This window comes from Bombus affinis, chromosome 12, assembly GCF_024516045.1.
Source record: "Bombus affinis isolate iyBomAffi1 chromosome 12, iyBomAffi1.2, whole genome shotgun sequence".
In the NCBI taxonomy this organism is placed as follows: Eukaryota; Metazoa; Arthropoda; class Insecta; order Hymenoptera; family Apidae; genus Bombus; species Bombus affinis.
In genome coordinates, this window is record NC_066355.1 from 4,423,901 (window position 1) to 4,439,662 (window position 15,762).

The 15,762-nt window shown below is 39.6% G+C and overlaps 2 protein-coding genes across 4 annotated transcripts in view; both read left to right on the forward strand.

The window, feature by feature from the left end:
- Positions 1-572: 572 nt before the first annotated feature.
- LOC126922500 (protein slowmo) lies at positions 573-14,092 on the forward strand. The gene is made up of 5 exons (XM_050735086.1): positions 573-776; positions 905-1,070; positions 3,790-3,876; positions 12,285-12,458; positions 12,745-14,092. Exons 1-5 carry the CDS (start codon positions 745-747, stop codon positions 12,979-12,981), a joined length of 696 nt encoding a protein of 231 aa, XP_050591043.1. The 5' UTR covers positions 573-744; the 3' UTR covers positions 12,982-14,092.
- Positions 14,093-14,365: 273 nt separating this feature from the next.
- The window catches only part of LOC126922493 (diacylglycerol O-acyltransferase 1), a 98,825-nt gene continuing 97,428 nt past the window's right edge, over positions 14,366-15,762 (forward strand). For all 3 annotated transcript variants that reach the window (XM_050735071.1, XM_050735073.1, XM_050735072.1), the window contains exon 1: positions 14,366-14,611. The gene's annotated coding sequence lies outside the window, so the exon portion shown is untranslated. The remainder of the gene's footprint in view (positions 14,612-15,762) is intronic.

Below are 15,762 nucleotides of genomic sequence, written 5' to 3' on the forward strand. Positions count from 1 at the left end.
AAATAGAAGCAATAATCTCGACAGTATAAAAAGTTATAATTCACTGTTTTAACGAGAAGATTTTCGGATATAATTCAACGTGACTTCCGCGTCCGAACGTTTTCGAATTAATAGAAAGTACCGCCTAACGATACACCAATCAGATTCAATTGAAAAATTTGCAAGAAGAATAGGGAATTAGGGAAGAATTAGGGAAAACCTCATTGGTTGTGAAAATATTGCAAGTAATATTACATTTTTCAATTGTTATTCTTTTGAAGAAAGTACATATATTAACCGTTGTTCTTCTCAAATTATATTCTGCAACAATGCCACTCACCGTCTTCCTTTGATTGGTTAAATGCTTACACGATCTATTTATACAAAATACAAATAAATATTAAAATTCCAAACTACTTCAATTGTTTAACTAAAATTAGTAAAGGAAACTTTTTATGACTAAATTAAACGTGATTTGATTAGGTAATATTTTTGAATTAATAGAAATCAGCGCGCTGTGATAGACCAATCAGATTGAACTGGAGACAAGCTCATTGGTTGCTAGAAGCAGGTATACCAACTCTTGGTGGATCGATATACAATAAAAGATTGGAAGTGGAGACCTTTCGTACTGTCTTTTATATTACGTCAGGTTTTGGAATTGGTAGACGAACCTTATAGTACTAGAGAGTGATGTTTTCGTGTGATTATTAACAATTTAAATTATAGTCTTAACCATACGTTATATTGAAAAATTCTATAAGCATGAAGTTGTGGACGTCACACCATACTTTTGAGTGAGTTTTCTTTGTAAATGTTTTCTCATTTGTAGCTATCAAAGGTAGAATATAGAAATGCTTTATGATATGCTCTTATCAGAAAAAAATTATATGACAGAAAATTTCAATCTGCTTTATGATTGTAGACATCCATGGGAAACTGTTGTGAAAGCAGCATGCAGAAAGTATCCAAATCCTTTAAATCCATCAGTTTTGGGGACAGATGTCATCGACAGAGAAGTCAAGGACGGTGTTCTTTACTCTCATAGATTGGTTACCACTCAATGGCGTTTTCCTAGATGGCTATCACCAGTAAGTATTGTAAATGATAGTTATTGAAGCTATTCATTTCATGTAGTATTGAACATAACCTCTCTAATGAACTCATGTTTTGCAACCATATACAATTTAATTTAATGAATGTAACTGAACAGAATTCAATAAATAATATACAGATTTATAAATATGTATATGTCTTTAACATATCGTCATTGAAGTTTAATCATATGATTATGTGTAACTAGAATGCTATAGCATGGACTCTATAATACAATTTATATATTAGTAATAGAAGTACAGAGGTTATTTATAAGCTTTCTTCTTCCTTTAAGTACTTCCTTTAGATTCATGAATATTTCAAGTTAGAGATAATCACTTTATTACAACGTATTACGATGTGTTATATTATTAAATTACTTTAGTTTATATTATATTATACCATTGAAAAGATCTTTTACTTTTATTTGTTATCATTTTATTTTGAAATACTGAGTATTATTTCACATAAAAAGATAGAGGTTTTTGAATAGTTTAAAGTTTAAATTCTCATCTTGCAATGCATGACAGTAATTCATGTGTTAGAGAATGTTTGTTTGTTCCAATTATTTGTATCAGGAAGTATAATTACTTTAATTGTGATGCATATCTAGTTAATCGTTTCTGCAAAATTCCATTCAAGGTTCTAAAATCTTCCATTATGTCAGTTTTGATTCTTACAGTCACCACGTTAGCGCTAGCGTCGATTAAGATTGTTCATGTTTCAATTAATTTTCTGGCTGAGGAAAATTTAGAAACGGCTTAGCTTATCGATTTTCAGCAGCGAACGTCGTCATAGATATGTTATATACAAATTATTCATGCATCGTTGATGTTTATCGAAATCAACTTTTCATCTCTCTTCCTGTCTCAGCCACGAAGAACTTATCATGCTAACTTATTTTGGAAATTTTAAATATCAAAGAGATTTATCTATAATTACATTTACAATATAGTATGAATACATCGATACGACGCTCGTAATACGTCAGAAGGATTGGCAAAATGCCTCTCAGTGCAAGTTAGCAAGATACGTTTATACTTACGTAATTAATAATTTTCCTTACTTAAATGTAGCATAGATTTACATTTGGCGCGTGCAAGGTCGTCGTTACGTTGTTCCTACTTTCTAAATAGATTATGCATTTCTATAATCAGACATCGGTTAACCCTCAATTAGATAACATATATCTGCTACATAATTGACTTAGTAACGGTGATCTTGACATACAGGAGCGTCCAAGTTAATACCAGACTAATCCTTTTTACAGAAATTATATAGCTTATGAACTTGTTGGCAAGCCGTAATATTAAATCCATACATTATATCAATGTATTAGACATAGAGCATGCAAAATGCTAGATAGACAATTATAGTCTTTCTTCCCCTATTCTATATTCACTTGTTCAGTAAGTACTTTTTATACATTACAGTCTTACTCTAAACTAAGTCTAAAATATCATATACATGTACTCAATAGTGGAGTTTATCACAAAGTTTGGATATCGTAAGAAATCAATCTACCCGGGGTGTTATGCATTCCTTCTTTGCCGGATAACAGTTTATAGACAAAACAGTCCCCTGCCGTTTGACCAAGCAATCTATACGAACAGCGGCAGTAGCTAGCAGGAAATTCGAAACTTTCGACAACGTCGAGCAAGAAGAAGATGCGGGGTGGACTCGGGTTCGAGACTAGAGGGAATTACAAAACAACGACACCGTATCAACTTTCATAATGAGCGCTTCCACCAATGTTACGCTCTTTGGCAATCATCCAGCTAGGCGCCTGCGTTTTGGAATATAGACTGGCCACCCTTAGAACCTCTCCTCTCAGCTCTGTTTCTTCTTCAGCCAACGGGAGATCCCAGCTTCGAATCCTTTTCGGCTCGGCGAATTGCTTCCTTTCGCAGGATTTTCTATAAGCTTGGCCATTTCGCAAAGCCATCCTGTTGTGCTGGCGCTCTCGCTCGAATGCCTCGAATCACAGTTTTGTATATAACGAATGCATAGTAGGTGGAACGAAAAGATAGAAAAGAGGGAGAAAGGTATCGCCTTCACGTTTAGGCACTCTTGAAATTACTTGACGGAAGGGAAAGTGCAAAGCCTCGTTTCAACTTGAGTTAGCTACCACCTCCCTGTTTTTCTTTTAGTTTTTCCCTTTCTCTTCCACCAGGAGAACGAATTCGTCGAGCCTGCTGCTGCATCGACGAAAATTTTTGACTAATTAACAGATGTACTCAAATAACAAGTTTCGTTGTATATTCGAACATTAACCGATGCGGGAATGACTTTACGGACGTTGTAATAATTGACTGGGTCGCGCAATTAAAGTATAATTAATCAGAGAAACATAATTAATTAGAAGCGAACAGTAAGTCATAAACACGGGTAGACTTATGAACTTCCTTTTAAATTAATTTAATATGCTTTGATATAAATGTAAATGTATAGTGACATAGATGTTGTATTTTTGTTGATAAAATTAAATTACTCTAATTTGTCGTATCTTTGTTATATATTATATAACATTGAAAGATTTAACAAATTCATATCTTGCTGTTATACGAACATGCTGCACCTTTGACAGAAATTCCTCTCATTTTATAGATAATTGAATCGGCAAATGCTCCATGTATATTGATATTATTATCGCTTGCAGTTTGTACTCTTTGAATGAATCTTTGTGAAAAAGAATTTTGCTTGTTCTTGTTGCAGTTCTTTGGTCATCAAGGTCCATACTATGCCAGCGAATGGAGCGAAGTAAATCCAGAATCTAAAGAAATGGTAGTCCGAACGGTAAACGTAAGTTGATTAATAATTCTGTATTATTTATTTAGATTACTTTAATGTAATGTCAATTGTCAAACAATTTTTTAATTAGTGAAATGCTTTGAGAGATTCACTATTACATTAGGACGATACTTCACATTAACGCTCCGTTAACAAGTTACCTCGGTATGCAGAAATAGTTCCACGGCTCGTTTCCACTTAATTCATATTGTTAATCGAAATATCGTGTATAATGTTTAATCAGTCGAACGAGAACTCCTATGAAGCATGCTTTTACGGAGATTTCATTACATTTGCTCTTTATTACTCACATATTACTCGACAAAGTGCTCTGACCGCATTTGTAATTTATCTTCGTGAAACGAGATAAATGGAGGATGAATAAATCGATATCGAAGGTGCAAATGTTGCTTCGTATCAGATCGTTGAATCGTATTATATTCGTATCGATCTAATTGAAACGAATAATTCGACGATAAAGCCTGCGAAAGAACGGATGCTTCTTTAATATTAAACATGCACACGTTGGTATTCGAGCATTTTAATGTTTCACACCATCGATATGGTTACTTCTTTTTCGTACTTGCATTAGCAATTCATTTGAGCAGTGAAAATAAATTTGATGAACGAAGTGCAATGCATACACACGTGCTGCTCGTGTGCCCGTGTAATCGAACAATCAATATATTCTCAATTCCATTCGAGTCGAGATCAGCAAGAATAATTGGAAAATAGGTTGGTGGAATTTCATCTGTAGCATTACACTCGGTTTTTTTCGACGACCCACGCTCATCGTGTATACTTGTAATACACGGTATAATTGAAAAACATGTTGACATACGTGAGTAATTTTATATTTTGAAAAATAACTACAAACAAAAGTGTCACCATCGGTCTTCCTGTTCTTTTTCACGGAAATATTTACCGCGGTGAAAATTATGGACGCGTAGAGCTTCTAGTTCGAGTAGTAGATACATTTACTCGAGTTACAAGCACGAAAAGATCGGCACATCGTAGAGTCTGGGCGTATAGCATCGTATCGCATCTAGAAGGTTGGATATGATAGGTTATTGATGCGCGCATTACCGGGAGTTGCATAGCTTCGTGGTCTCTTCGGAGGGACGTGCCAGAAGGGTTTTAGGAAGACAGGGCGGAAAACGGCGAAGGAAAGGGAACCGAAGCATTGCTCTCTTGCTACGCGTCGAAGATCGTTCGTTCGCTTCCTCGCTCGATCCTTGGTCAAAAAAAAGGAAAAAAGGAGAAACTGGGCGGCTAGATGCATTACAGGTATGATGAACGATCCGCAGATGGCTCTGTACAAAAAGTGCAACCTTTCCATCTACAAGGAGTTGCTGTCGTGTCGATCGTTTTTACTTATCGAGTCTTGATACACGAACAAGCCTTAGTATCGGGTATTTAGACGTGCACAAATTTGTACACGGAGATGCTTTTACTGGCGCGCAAAAAAGCGTGTTTATTTAACATGCGTGAAGTATCGGGATTCTCTTTGGAAAGAAGCGCATGCGGCAAAAAGTATTTTGAATTCGGTAATATCTGCGTTAGAAAATTTTGCTAAAATATGAACTGAAGCATGTGCAAATTCGCGGCTGACTTGTTACGTAAATATTAACAGCGAAACACTGAGCGCAGCTACTAGCTGCCCATTTATCAGCTGTTTTATATGTAACTATACTGTTTGCCGTTATACATCAAGTATAAAGCGTAAACGGAGCTATCGTGAAACGAGATACAACACGGATCTCACAATACGTGCTCATTGCCTAAATAGCATGTTTGGATACATTATGCGTTTCTTGGTTTCTTTAATATGGTTAATTATTTAAAAACAGAACACATTTCGAAGCGTTATTGTATGGTGACCGGAGGTAATAAATTAAAAAAAAATGGAGCTTATATTATGCAGTACCGCTGCAACGAATTCCCAGAAGTAATTCTAGAGATTCCGGATAAAATATGTCACTGTTAAACATCATACAAACGAATATAAAAGTGTAACAGGAAACCGTGCAAGAGTATATAAAAAACATGAACGTATCCTAGGAAGTAGAACGACCCATTCGTGATCCGACACATTCGAGTGCATGCTGGTTAATTTTTGACTGTACTGTTACTAAAGGAAATGCACACGGACTTATGGATTAGTGCGATACATCAATGCACAGTGAAATAGCGCTGCCAGTAACGGTACAAACGTGGAATTTCCTCGTCACGCGGGTCGTTCGTCTTGTACACAGTACGCAGGACACGGGCATCCACGTTCACAACCCTTGACGTCCTCTTTCCCGCTGTCGTCTTTCTAATTAAGGTGAGACAGCAGTAGGAAGCGTCGTGTGATATTTCCTCGCTGATCGTCCCACGCTTGCGTAATCTACGGGGACGCGTTTCCGCGTTTTCTGCACGCTGAGGGCTAGAGATGAACTTTAACTAAAATTGAACAATTCCCGGCGGGATGTCAACGCTTTCTCTATGCTCGGCCTGTTTGGTGAGTATAAGTGCGAGCACGCTGTTGATACGCTCGCATCCTCGCACGCGTACCAAGCCACGTTCTCTCTAATATTGAAGGGCGTACGCACCACGCGGACAAACGAACATTGTAGAGAAGCGTACCAGAGGCAATGTATTCCACATAAGCTCGAGCAGAGTCCGGACCAGGTTATAACCTATCCCCGTCGAATCCCAAGGGGGAGATATCTTTTAGCAATTTACCCCCTCTCAGCAGGCCGTGCTGCATACGTTACACGAGATGCATACGTATCGTGCCGCCGTTTGGAACGTAATGCGGCATCGTATCGTTGAACCTAAATGCATCTGGCGCATATGCATCGAGTTCAAGCTGAACATAATGGGCTTGAGTCTCTCTAGTGTTGCTGGTATGTACTGGTCAGACTACTGGTCGGTCGTTGCATATTTTGGAGTTGATCATGGATTCAGGGATATATGCAGAGAGATGGATCTCCTGAAGAGATACTGGATGTCGGATCGTTGTTCCGATACTCTGGTGGGGATTGTTGTTCCGATACTTTGGTGGGGATTGTTATTCCGATACTCTGGTGGGGATCCTGAAGTAGTGGAACTGTAAATATTGTGACGTTGTAGAGTCGCGTACCGTTAATCTAAAACAATGCCTGCGTTAGCGTCTGGGGAATCACGTTGCAATGAATACAACCGATCGGCAGAAAAAACGATGAAACATTCTCCCGGTGGTGCAGGTGGATGGATGATATTATCGGATTATCAAACGGACACACTGCATTCGTGCAACATATGACGCTTGATCGCGTTAAGTTAATCGTGTTATTATTTAAAACGTGTTGCATGGCGCGCCTGACTTTCAACCTCGATGACGTCTGCGTAAATGTTTTGCAGCTGTTGTGTGCATTGATGTATCCAACGCGAATGCTGGTAGTAATATTTTTTATTGAACTCGTGTCGCATGGCAAATCTTAATCAAAGCGTAATATAAATATACAATAATAATAATAAATGTATAATAATTATAATGTAGTAAACAAATGGTAATAATAAAATGTGTATATACATACCTCGTTCGTACGTCAGCTTCATTATAAACCTGCACTAAGTAATTTTTTAAAGAGAGTTTTTCCAATTATCCCTGCGTATCTGATTAACTTTTAAGAACGTTTAGGTATGACAAACTCTATCGATTCATATATATCGTATTTTCTATGTGGCACGATTTCCTTGAATCGCTAGTCAAAAGAGATATACGGGAAATTGAACCGGTAGAAGTCGATCAAAACATAATGATACCTCTTGAAGGAAAAAATGTTTGAGTGGATTCGCGAAAGCCTTATAAACGACCCGATAGATTCTACATATTCGAAATCGTAGAAAAGTAAATGGCAATAGATCAATCGAATTTCCGTTCTCGCGCGTCTACCGCAATACATTGCCAGACACAAAGTAAATCGGAACAATATTTTACCGGCGACGACTCGTGTATTCTCTCTAACGATCCTTCCTTCGTCCTGCCACGAATTTCCGTGCGTGTGACTGCGAAAACCCAAGACACGGTAGAGATAGAAGTATATAGCTAGGTAGTAGGGACTGAAGGGGATGGCATTGGACGAGAATTAATAACGGACGCGTATATCGGTGATGTATCCTAGTCGTGTTCGGGGACTCCCCGTGGACTCTGCTGATGGAGATCTCGAGGGGGTTGCATTTGGGTGGTGGTGCACGATGCTGACTGAATGTGCCACCGACTGAATTATTGTACTCGCGGCTCTCTAAATCATAAAAACAACAAATTGTACGCGGCTGAATGCGCGCCGTGAAGGGTACGTGTTTCTAGAACGCGTACAGTCCGCCGCCATGGCATTTACGTATTTTTATACGGACATAGCAGCAGGCAGCGGCAGCATTTTTTGAATCGATTGAAATATGGAGTCACGGAGACGGTGGGCCAGTTTAATGAAAAATGGTAACTTCAGACTAGCGGGATTCGCGCGTTGTACGATGCTCGTGTACATGCTTCGGGTTGAAACCCCGTTGATCCCTCTGAACCCTTGTCGACTGTGTGTTGTCACGCGACGCTCCCATCGAAATGTTTCCCGCCGAGCTGATCCACCAGACTCGTTGGGAAAGTTTCACAGAATGGATATTAATGATCTCGCGACAGCAGATGCGCTAACGTTGAGGGTGAAAATGTTTGGTTGCGTATCGCGTACGCATTTTCACGGGTAGTTTGTCACGCGTAAAAATCTCACTGGAAGATACATACGTGTCTGCGCTCATGCCTTTTCGAATATTTCACGAGTATGAATCAAAATGGTCACAGAGAGTATCGATTTGGGTTAGGAATGCGGCTCTGTTTGTTCAGAAATGTACATATACGTGGAAACAAGTAATTGAATCGAATGTGCAAGGAAACCACGCGTATCCATTCGACTGCAGAAGCAGATGACTGGAAGCTCCTGTTTACACGATCTAATACGGATTTGTCAGCACACGATTCCGAATCTCCCCAAAATCCGCTGAAATCTGCGATTATCGTGCGCAAGAGAAAGCCCGAGGCCCAAACTCTATTGGAGGTCGATTCAGTTTCCGACGTTGTGTCCTGCTAGATTTGAGTTTCCGGCCATGGCACCCTCTCGAGGCATCGAATGGTACGATCGAATTGGGAGCATACCATGGCTCGAATAATGCTGCTTGCAGCTAGATCCGTAAAGTCCTCTCAATTATGCGGCGATGCTAATTACTCGCGAGTGCACATTGAAGAACGTCCTTTAGCCCGCACAACGACCCTTCACAGAGCTTGGTCTACCGTTTCGTTCTCTCCTTGTTATATCGACGAAGGATGAAACGGAATCACGGGAATTCTTGATTGGACGCGTTTGCACGATAGTTTACACTCTTCTTCTATAACCGCGATTAGATCTTTTCTTAAAACTTGCACACATTTTCCTTATTAAGAAAGTTTAATTCTGCTACTTTGTACGGATTGGTAATCTCAGTGAAAATCAGAAATGGAATAAAAGATTGATAGGCTTGGAACTTTTTCAATTCATTTAACATCCTGTACCAGTTTACTTCTTTCGCGAAATCTTTACTTCTCCTGGAGAGGCGTTACCCTGTTTCTTTCGATTCTAGGTTAAAAGGATTCAAGCATCTCAAGGGACTTAAAAAAGTTATTTAATAAGAAGCTAGAAGGTTCGGTGTGATTAGGATTACGTTAAATTTTGCGGCTTCACGTGCCTCCGATGTGTATTCCTTTCTTTTACCGCGGTCTTGATTTTAGTTAACGACTTTCACCCTAACTGCGCTACTAAACGTGACCATACCGCAACGCTGCGGTAAATGAAAAGCAAACGCCGTGCTTGCTGCGGAGACCGAGGGATTGGCAAACATCGGTTTCGACGCGCGACTGATGAAAAAAATTTCAATTAACCGATGCACTAGATCGGACGCGGGGTAGGGGCGACAGGATCGACGATGTACGCTTTTCGTACTCTCTACAGCCTAGCCGAAAAAAAGTGAAAATTAATTACTTCGTCGTTGACGCCAGGACCGGAAGAGGGATCGATCGTCCGCTTGATAGGATTAAATTGCGCGCCAGGCGTTTACCTTTTCCACGTGTTCTTTTTTTCTTTATTTTTATTTCTATTTTTTCCGCGACGATACTAACGCATCACTCTTCTGATGCTTTTCGTTGGGCCACTGATGATACACAACGAAAGATGATTACGTTGTGGCAGAAGAGAGGGGTGAATATCTCTCTGGCAAAGTTCTTCTTCCGATGTCTCCCCGTGGAAAAGGGATTTGTTGTGACGTTGAAGAAAGAGTCGATGTTTCGAAGGTACTCCCGAGAGTAGGTTGAGCTCAAAGTGGATTTTCATTTTTCTAAGAAATTTATATTTCAAATGGAACTTATTAAGGGTACGATTACGAAGAAGTTACTACACGATTTCGACGAAGATTATAAATTTATTATGCATGTTAGGTTATGCAAGAACGTTGAGATCTTGGATCTCGAACGAGCAAATAAGAGAAACAAAAGATTTTTTATTTGACGTCTAATCACGATGATTTCAGTTCGCGTAAAGGTAGGAAGCATGCTCTCGTTACCGCGCTCAAAAACACGCCTTTATCACGTTCAGAGTCGCTTGTTACGGAAGCTACAATGAAACCATCCGTCCTTCCAATTATAGTCTCCTTGTCTTCTTTTTCTTCGTCTTTCTTTATTTCCCATACACCGAGCAGAATCTCCGAACCAATGTTCTTGAAACGTTTAAATAATAAGAGAGACGCGAAGTGCTAATTATCTCCACTGAAAAGAATTCTATTTACACCGTTCTCGTAGTTTCTGCGAGAAAATTACTCTCAACCTGCATAAAAATCGCAGCTCCGCGTGCAAGACTTGGAAAAATTCCCTCGAGTGAACCGAGCTTCTGCCAAGTAACTTTTATCAGGATTAAAGGGAAAAATCGTTCTCGATATTTACTTCTTTTATTATACAATCGTCCGTATTTTCGAGTAAATAACGAGCAGGGTAAAAAGAGAGCAAAACGAGAGAGATAGAAGTAGATGTGTATAACACTCGTGTAACGTCAATAGAGGTTCTATCGATGGCGAGAACAAAGAACTGTATTCGACAGCGTTGAACGCGTCTCAATAACGATTCCCCGATGGCTGATGAATTAAACCATTCGTATTTTCCCTAAACCTCGATCCGCGTAATTGATGAAACGCTAGTTGAAGCGGGGCGTTAATTTTTTGACCTCTTGCAATTGTACAGGGGTGATGGCAGCGCAAGATTGGGGGCTGGAGAGACTACGAAGCGTACGGTGGTTGGATAGTTGGGTGCGATGTAACACAGTCGACTTCACTGATTGCCAATATGGCGGAGGGTATAGAGAGAACCGCGTCTCTCTATCTCGATCAGCGTGGATCCACAATGTGCCGCGGGCGTTAATTCCCCCGTGAAACGTATTGCACCCCCGCGATTCAATTGTTCCAGCTCCGCGGCCACAGTGCTTCAAGCTGCACTGCTGCGAACGAGTCGTATGGAGCTCATAATGATGTAATTTTCGAAGTGGTGGGCGTATCATTGTCGTTACCGTTCAGACGTGTTCATTGTCGGCACGTACTCGTGAACTCGAGGAACGTAGAACACGCGAATATCTCATTGGGCTCGTCTTTGATTACGATTCTTTGCCAGACGTACTCTTGTTTTGACTCTCGTATTCGAACATTATGATTACTTAGTATGGAAGTTTTTGCAGGCTCTTTTCATACATAATAACATAATAGAGCATAAGTAATAACAATTTTTCCATTGTAAAAGTAGATCATTAGACGTTTGTACTTTGGTTCTTTATAGGTTTCGTAGAAACCCCGTGATATAGTTACATCCCCCATATATGCTGTTAAACGATACACACGGGTACCGTGAAATCGTGACCATTTATTTTACATCTGTACTATCATTTGTACATGTGTACGTGCCATTACGTTTGCAACGTGAAAGGAAAGAATGGAGAATCCGATGTCTTTTGAATAATTCTAAAACGCGCACGAATGTTTTATTTAACGATCAGTGAACGGGATAACGAATCTTTAAACGACTTCGAAATGCAACGTCGGTTAAATGGTCAACAGAACATCGATTTTGTTCAGTCACAAGGGCCATCACGAACCCGTTGCCAGCCTTTATTTCGTGGCATCGATTATTCATGGCACCGCGTCACTTTCGTGGAAACCTTTTATCTCGATAATGTTGGCTAACCATCTATCTGAAGGTTGCTAACCCCGCGAGTTGTACAACACGCGATGGATACAAGAACACGTAACTGAAATAAGAGACTTTCAGCATCTAATGACAAGAATTGCGAGAAATTGTTCTATGTGCAGTTTGCATTATTTTCTTTTGCTTGCAGATAAGCTTGGGGAAGCACGTTTCGGTCGGTGAAGTAGTCACGTATTCACCACATCCAGAGAATCCGGAGACAACGCTTTTAACACAACAGGCAGTAATTTCTATCCAAGGGGTGCCGCTCATAGACCATCTAGAAAGGTTACTGACACTAACGATCGAACAAAACGCGAATAAGGTTAATACTTCTTTTAGTACCTTTGAATTTAATTGTTTAACAAAGTTTCACGCAGTATGTAAATTTAATTTTGTTTGAACGACAGTACAGGTTCGAGCTCTTTATAGAATCTTTACGCACTTTAAATTTAGAACGAATCAATGATTTATTCGATAGATATTTATAGGTCTCTTTATGTGCAAAGATTTCGTAAGAGTTTGCTAATTATGCTGAAGTCGCGTTACACAGGAGCAAACTGCTTGATTTTCGTACGATAACGATGTGTCTTCGCCTGATTCCGTTTCAGGGACGACAAGCAGTGGAATGGGTCATCGAGAAACTCCAATCAGAAGTGAAAGATATCGCGTCCACTGCCGCGAAATCGACAGACGACTTACTCAATCAAACGCGTCGGCAATTCGATGACATCACGAATATTACGAAACAGGGCATGGAAGATTTTCAAAACGTAGCGAAGAAGTCGTTCGACGAGTTTCAGAATTTGACAGCGCCACCTCCGTCACAGTCGATACCAAAGTTATAGCTAATATATCACGCTAGCTTCAATCTCTTTAACTAACGTTATGTAGATCTTCGATGGAACGATTGTAAATGAAATAAAACGATTCGATGAGAAACAATTCACTTCACTATAGTTTCGGTGCTATTTCCAAAAGTATACACGAGAGGGATAGAATTAACAATTTCTATATTGCTACCCAATAACTGTACAGTCAATAAGATTGATGAGTTAATCTATTGAACTGTTATCAGTTAGAAGACTATTTTATCAAACGTATAAATATCAAATTATATAAATGGATTTTTCATATGGATATAATATATTTTTTAGAGTTCAGAGAAAGACTTCATAATTTTCGAATAAAGAAATAGAGGTGTTGCAAACAAGGTTATCGGTGAAAGTACAAAATAACGTTAGTTTACTAATTTATATAGAAATAAAAAAAGAAAGATTTTTTACCGTCAATCGTTCCGCAGAAGTCGCTTTAGTAAAAGAGATGTGGCTGCGGTAGTTAATAAAAAAGAGATAGCTAATAATATCACGATTCCGTACTAAAATGATTCGTTTTTGCAGAAATTCTCTTGCAAGCAACTTGTTAACGAGAAAGTGATTGAAAATATAACAGTAACGTATTTTATAGACAACAGGTATTGTCTTACGTACGTGTTGTCTATGAGGCTGATTGAACATTTCACCAAACGCTTATTTCTTTAGCTTTATATTTGTTTGAGTATTGGCCCCACAGAATTCTTTAACACGATGTCAAACATTGTTTAAGGCAATTGTGTCTTCAAACATGTCTTCAACCTTATACGTGCTCAAACTTAATCTTGTCGTATTAAATCGTAGTATCAGCGACATATCTTTCCTATGCTAAAAAAGAGCATATCAATGTGATTAATCATTTGCATAAATGTGAGGCTTGTGCAATTGCAGTAGTAGTTAATTTAGTAAATAAAGCGCAACATAAATCATAAGAAGATGCAACAAACTAGATACATCGCGTAACATTTAGTGCACAGGTAATTCATTTCAATTGATCAGGATCTAAAGCAGAGCTTAAGTTCGTCTACTCTGATAGTTGAATTGGAGACCATAAAAGCTGAAATATATATATCTATTTTCAAAGCAACAGGTATATTATATTGCTTCCTATCGTTGTTACAATTTATTATTGCAATAATGAACAAATTCAATTATAATAATGATGAACAAATTCAACAGTAAATGACTATAAGAACACGTAAGCTGTCTCTGTTTTAGCCAGTTTGTAGCGGTCACTCGCGATACGGAAAGAAATAAGAAAATCCAGGTCCATCTTTGGAAAACGTTGTCCCAGGTGGTTCGTCGATACTCGTATCATTTGAAATCGTACACCACGAAATACCTGATATCTCTACTCGACGTCCCTGTCCTCCTCCGATTTCCCTGAGGGAATATTCGCGCGAGTCAGCGAGTGCTACCACGCGTCGAGAACGAAACACACTCGTATAATACGGGCCAAGTATCGATTCAACGATGGAGGACTGGTCTCGACATTCCGCCCGAGCAATTTCCAGCGAAGCGGAATTTCGACCGGGTCATTATTGTTCTCGGTGGTCTAGAGACAATTTCCATCGGTTTACTCAAATCTGGCTGGCCAACTCTCTAGGTAAGTAGAAAGAGGGACAATGGAGAGCGAATAGGCGGGATAGAGAGAAAGAGAATGAGGGAAGGGAAAGAGGGTGGATAGTGGCACGTGAGGTCTGCAATCGTGGCATCGTGCATGGGGCAGGAAACAGACGAAATTTGACATCAGGCTTGACCAGTGGTATGTAAGAGATAATTGATGACGTTACGGTTCATCGCTCGCTACTCGGTTACCGGACATAGACAAATATTGACAGCTTCCGATCACAGAGCCGCTAGTATCCTTTGTAGGTAGCTCACGCACACGATCCTCCGATGTCTGTTCGGTTTTCCTGTCGAATCACTTCGCTTAGTCTCTGGTACGTTAGTAAATCAATGTCCCCTGGACGTGCATGTCGAGCAAGTTTCGTAAATTAAAGTGGCCTCGTTTGTTCCTATAAAGCTTGCCTGTGGCTATTGGTTGCACGTGACGTCGCGCTCCACGCTTTGAGGACAAAGTGGCAGTTTTCCCTTTACCTTACTTTTATTATAGTCGGCCGTGCCTGTCTTCGTGCCACTCCGGCCGGAACACAAAATTGCAGCCGGAAACTTAAGCCCGGGAATTTGAAGGGTTCTCCGGCCAGTGAATCGGAGAGGAAGTACAGGTGACCGAACCTTCAGCCCGGGCATAGCTTCGAGCACATCAATGATTGTACCGTGTTGCATTGTTCATCTTTAATTGTCTGTGCGGTTCTCACTTCGGTATTTTGCAAGCGAGTGCACCTTCAAAGGAAGCACCGTAGCAAATCAGTTCATAACAAGTTTTGCAAAATTCGATTAGGTACTTTCCTTATTCTGGATCGTTTGCGGCGAGACAAAGGGTCGCTCGTTATCTAACTGTTATTGTTCTTGTACTCTGTATAAGTGCTTGGTATTTCTATCAAATTCATTCTAAAACTTGCATCGATAATTCTGACTAACGAATAATATCACTTATTCGTTCAGTATTTTTTTCATTTTATTACAATAGTATTATCAAATAAATCTCGGAGGCTGACATTCAACCGCTTGAAAATATTCGAGTTAGCTTGTTTAAAAGCTACTCTCGAGCTCTGAAAGGAATATTGTCAAGGCTGTCCTTGGCTGCTCCATTTTCCATTCCTTTAGGTTCAGCGCCGAAAGAAAAGGAGAGCT

Coding starts and splice junctions, on each gene's coding strand:
- LOC126922500 (XM_050735086.1), top strand. CDS start 745: ATGAAGTTGTGGACGTCACACCATACTTTTGA. Junction 1,071..3,789: donor TTCCTAGATGGCTATCACCA/GTAAGTATTGTA, acceptor TTCTTGTTGCAG/TTCTTTGGTCATCAAGGTCC. Junction 12,459..12,744: donor TCGAACAAAACGCGAATAAG/GTTAATACTTCT, acceptor ATTCCGTTTCAG/GGACGACAAGCAGTGGAATG.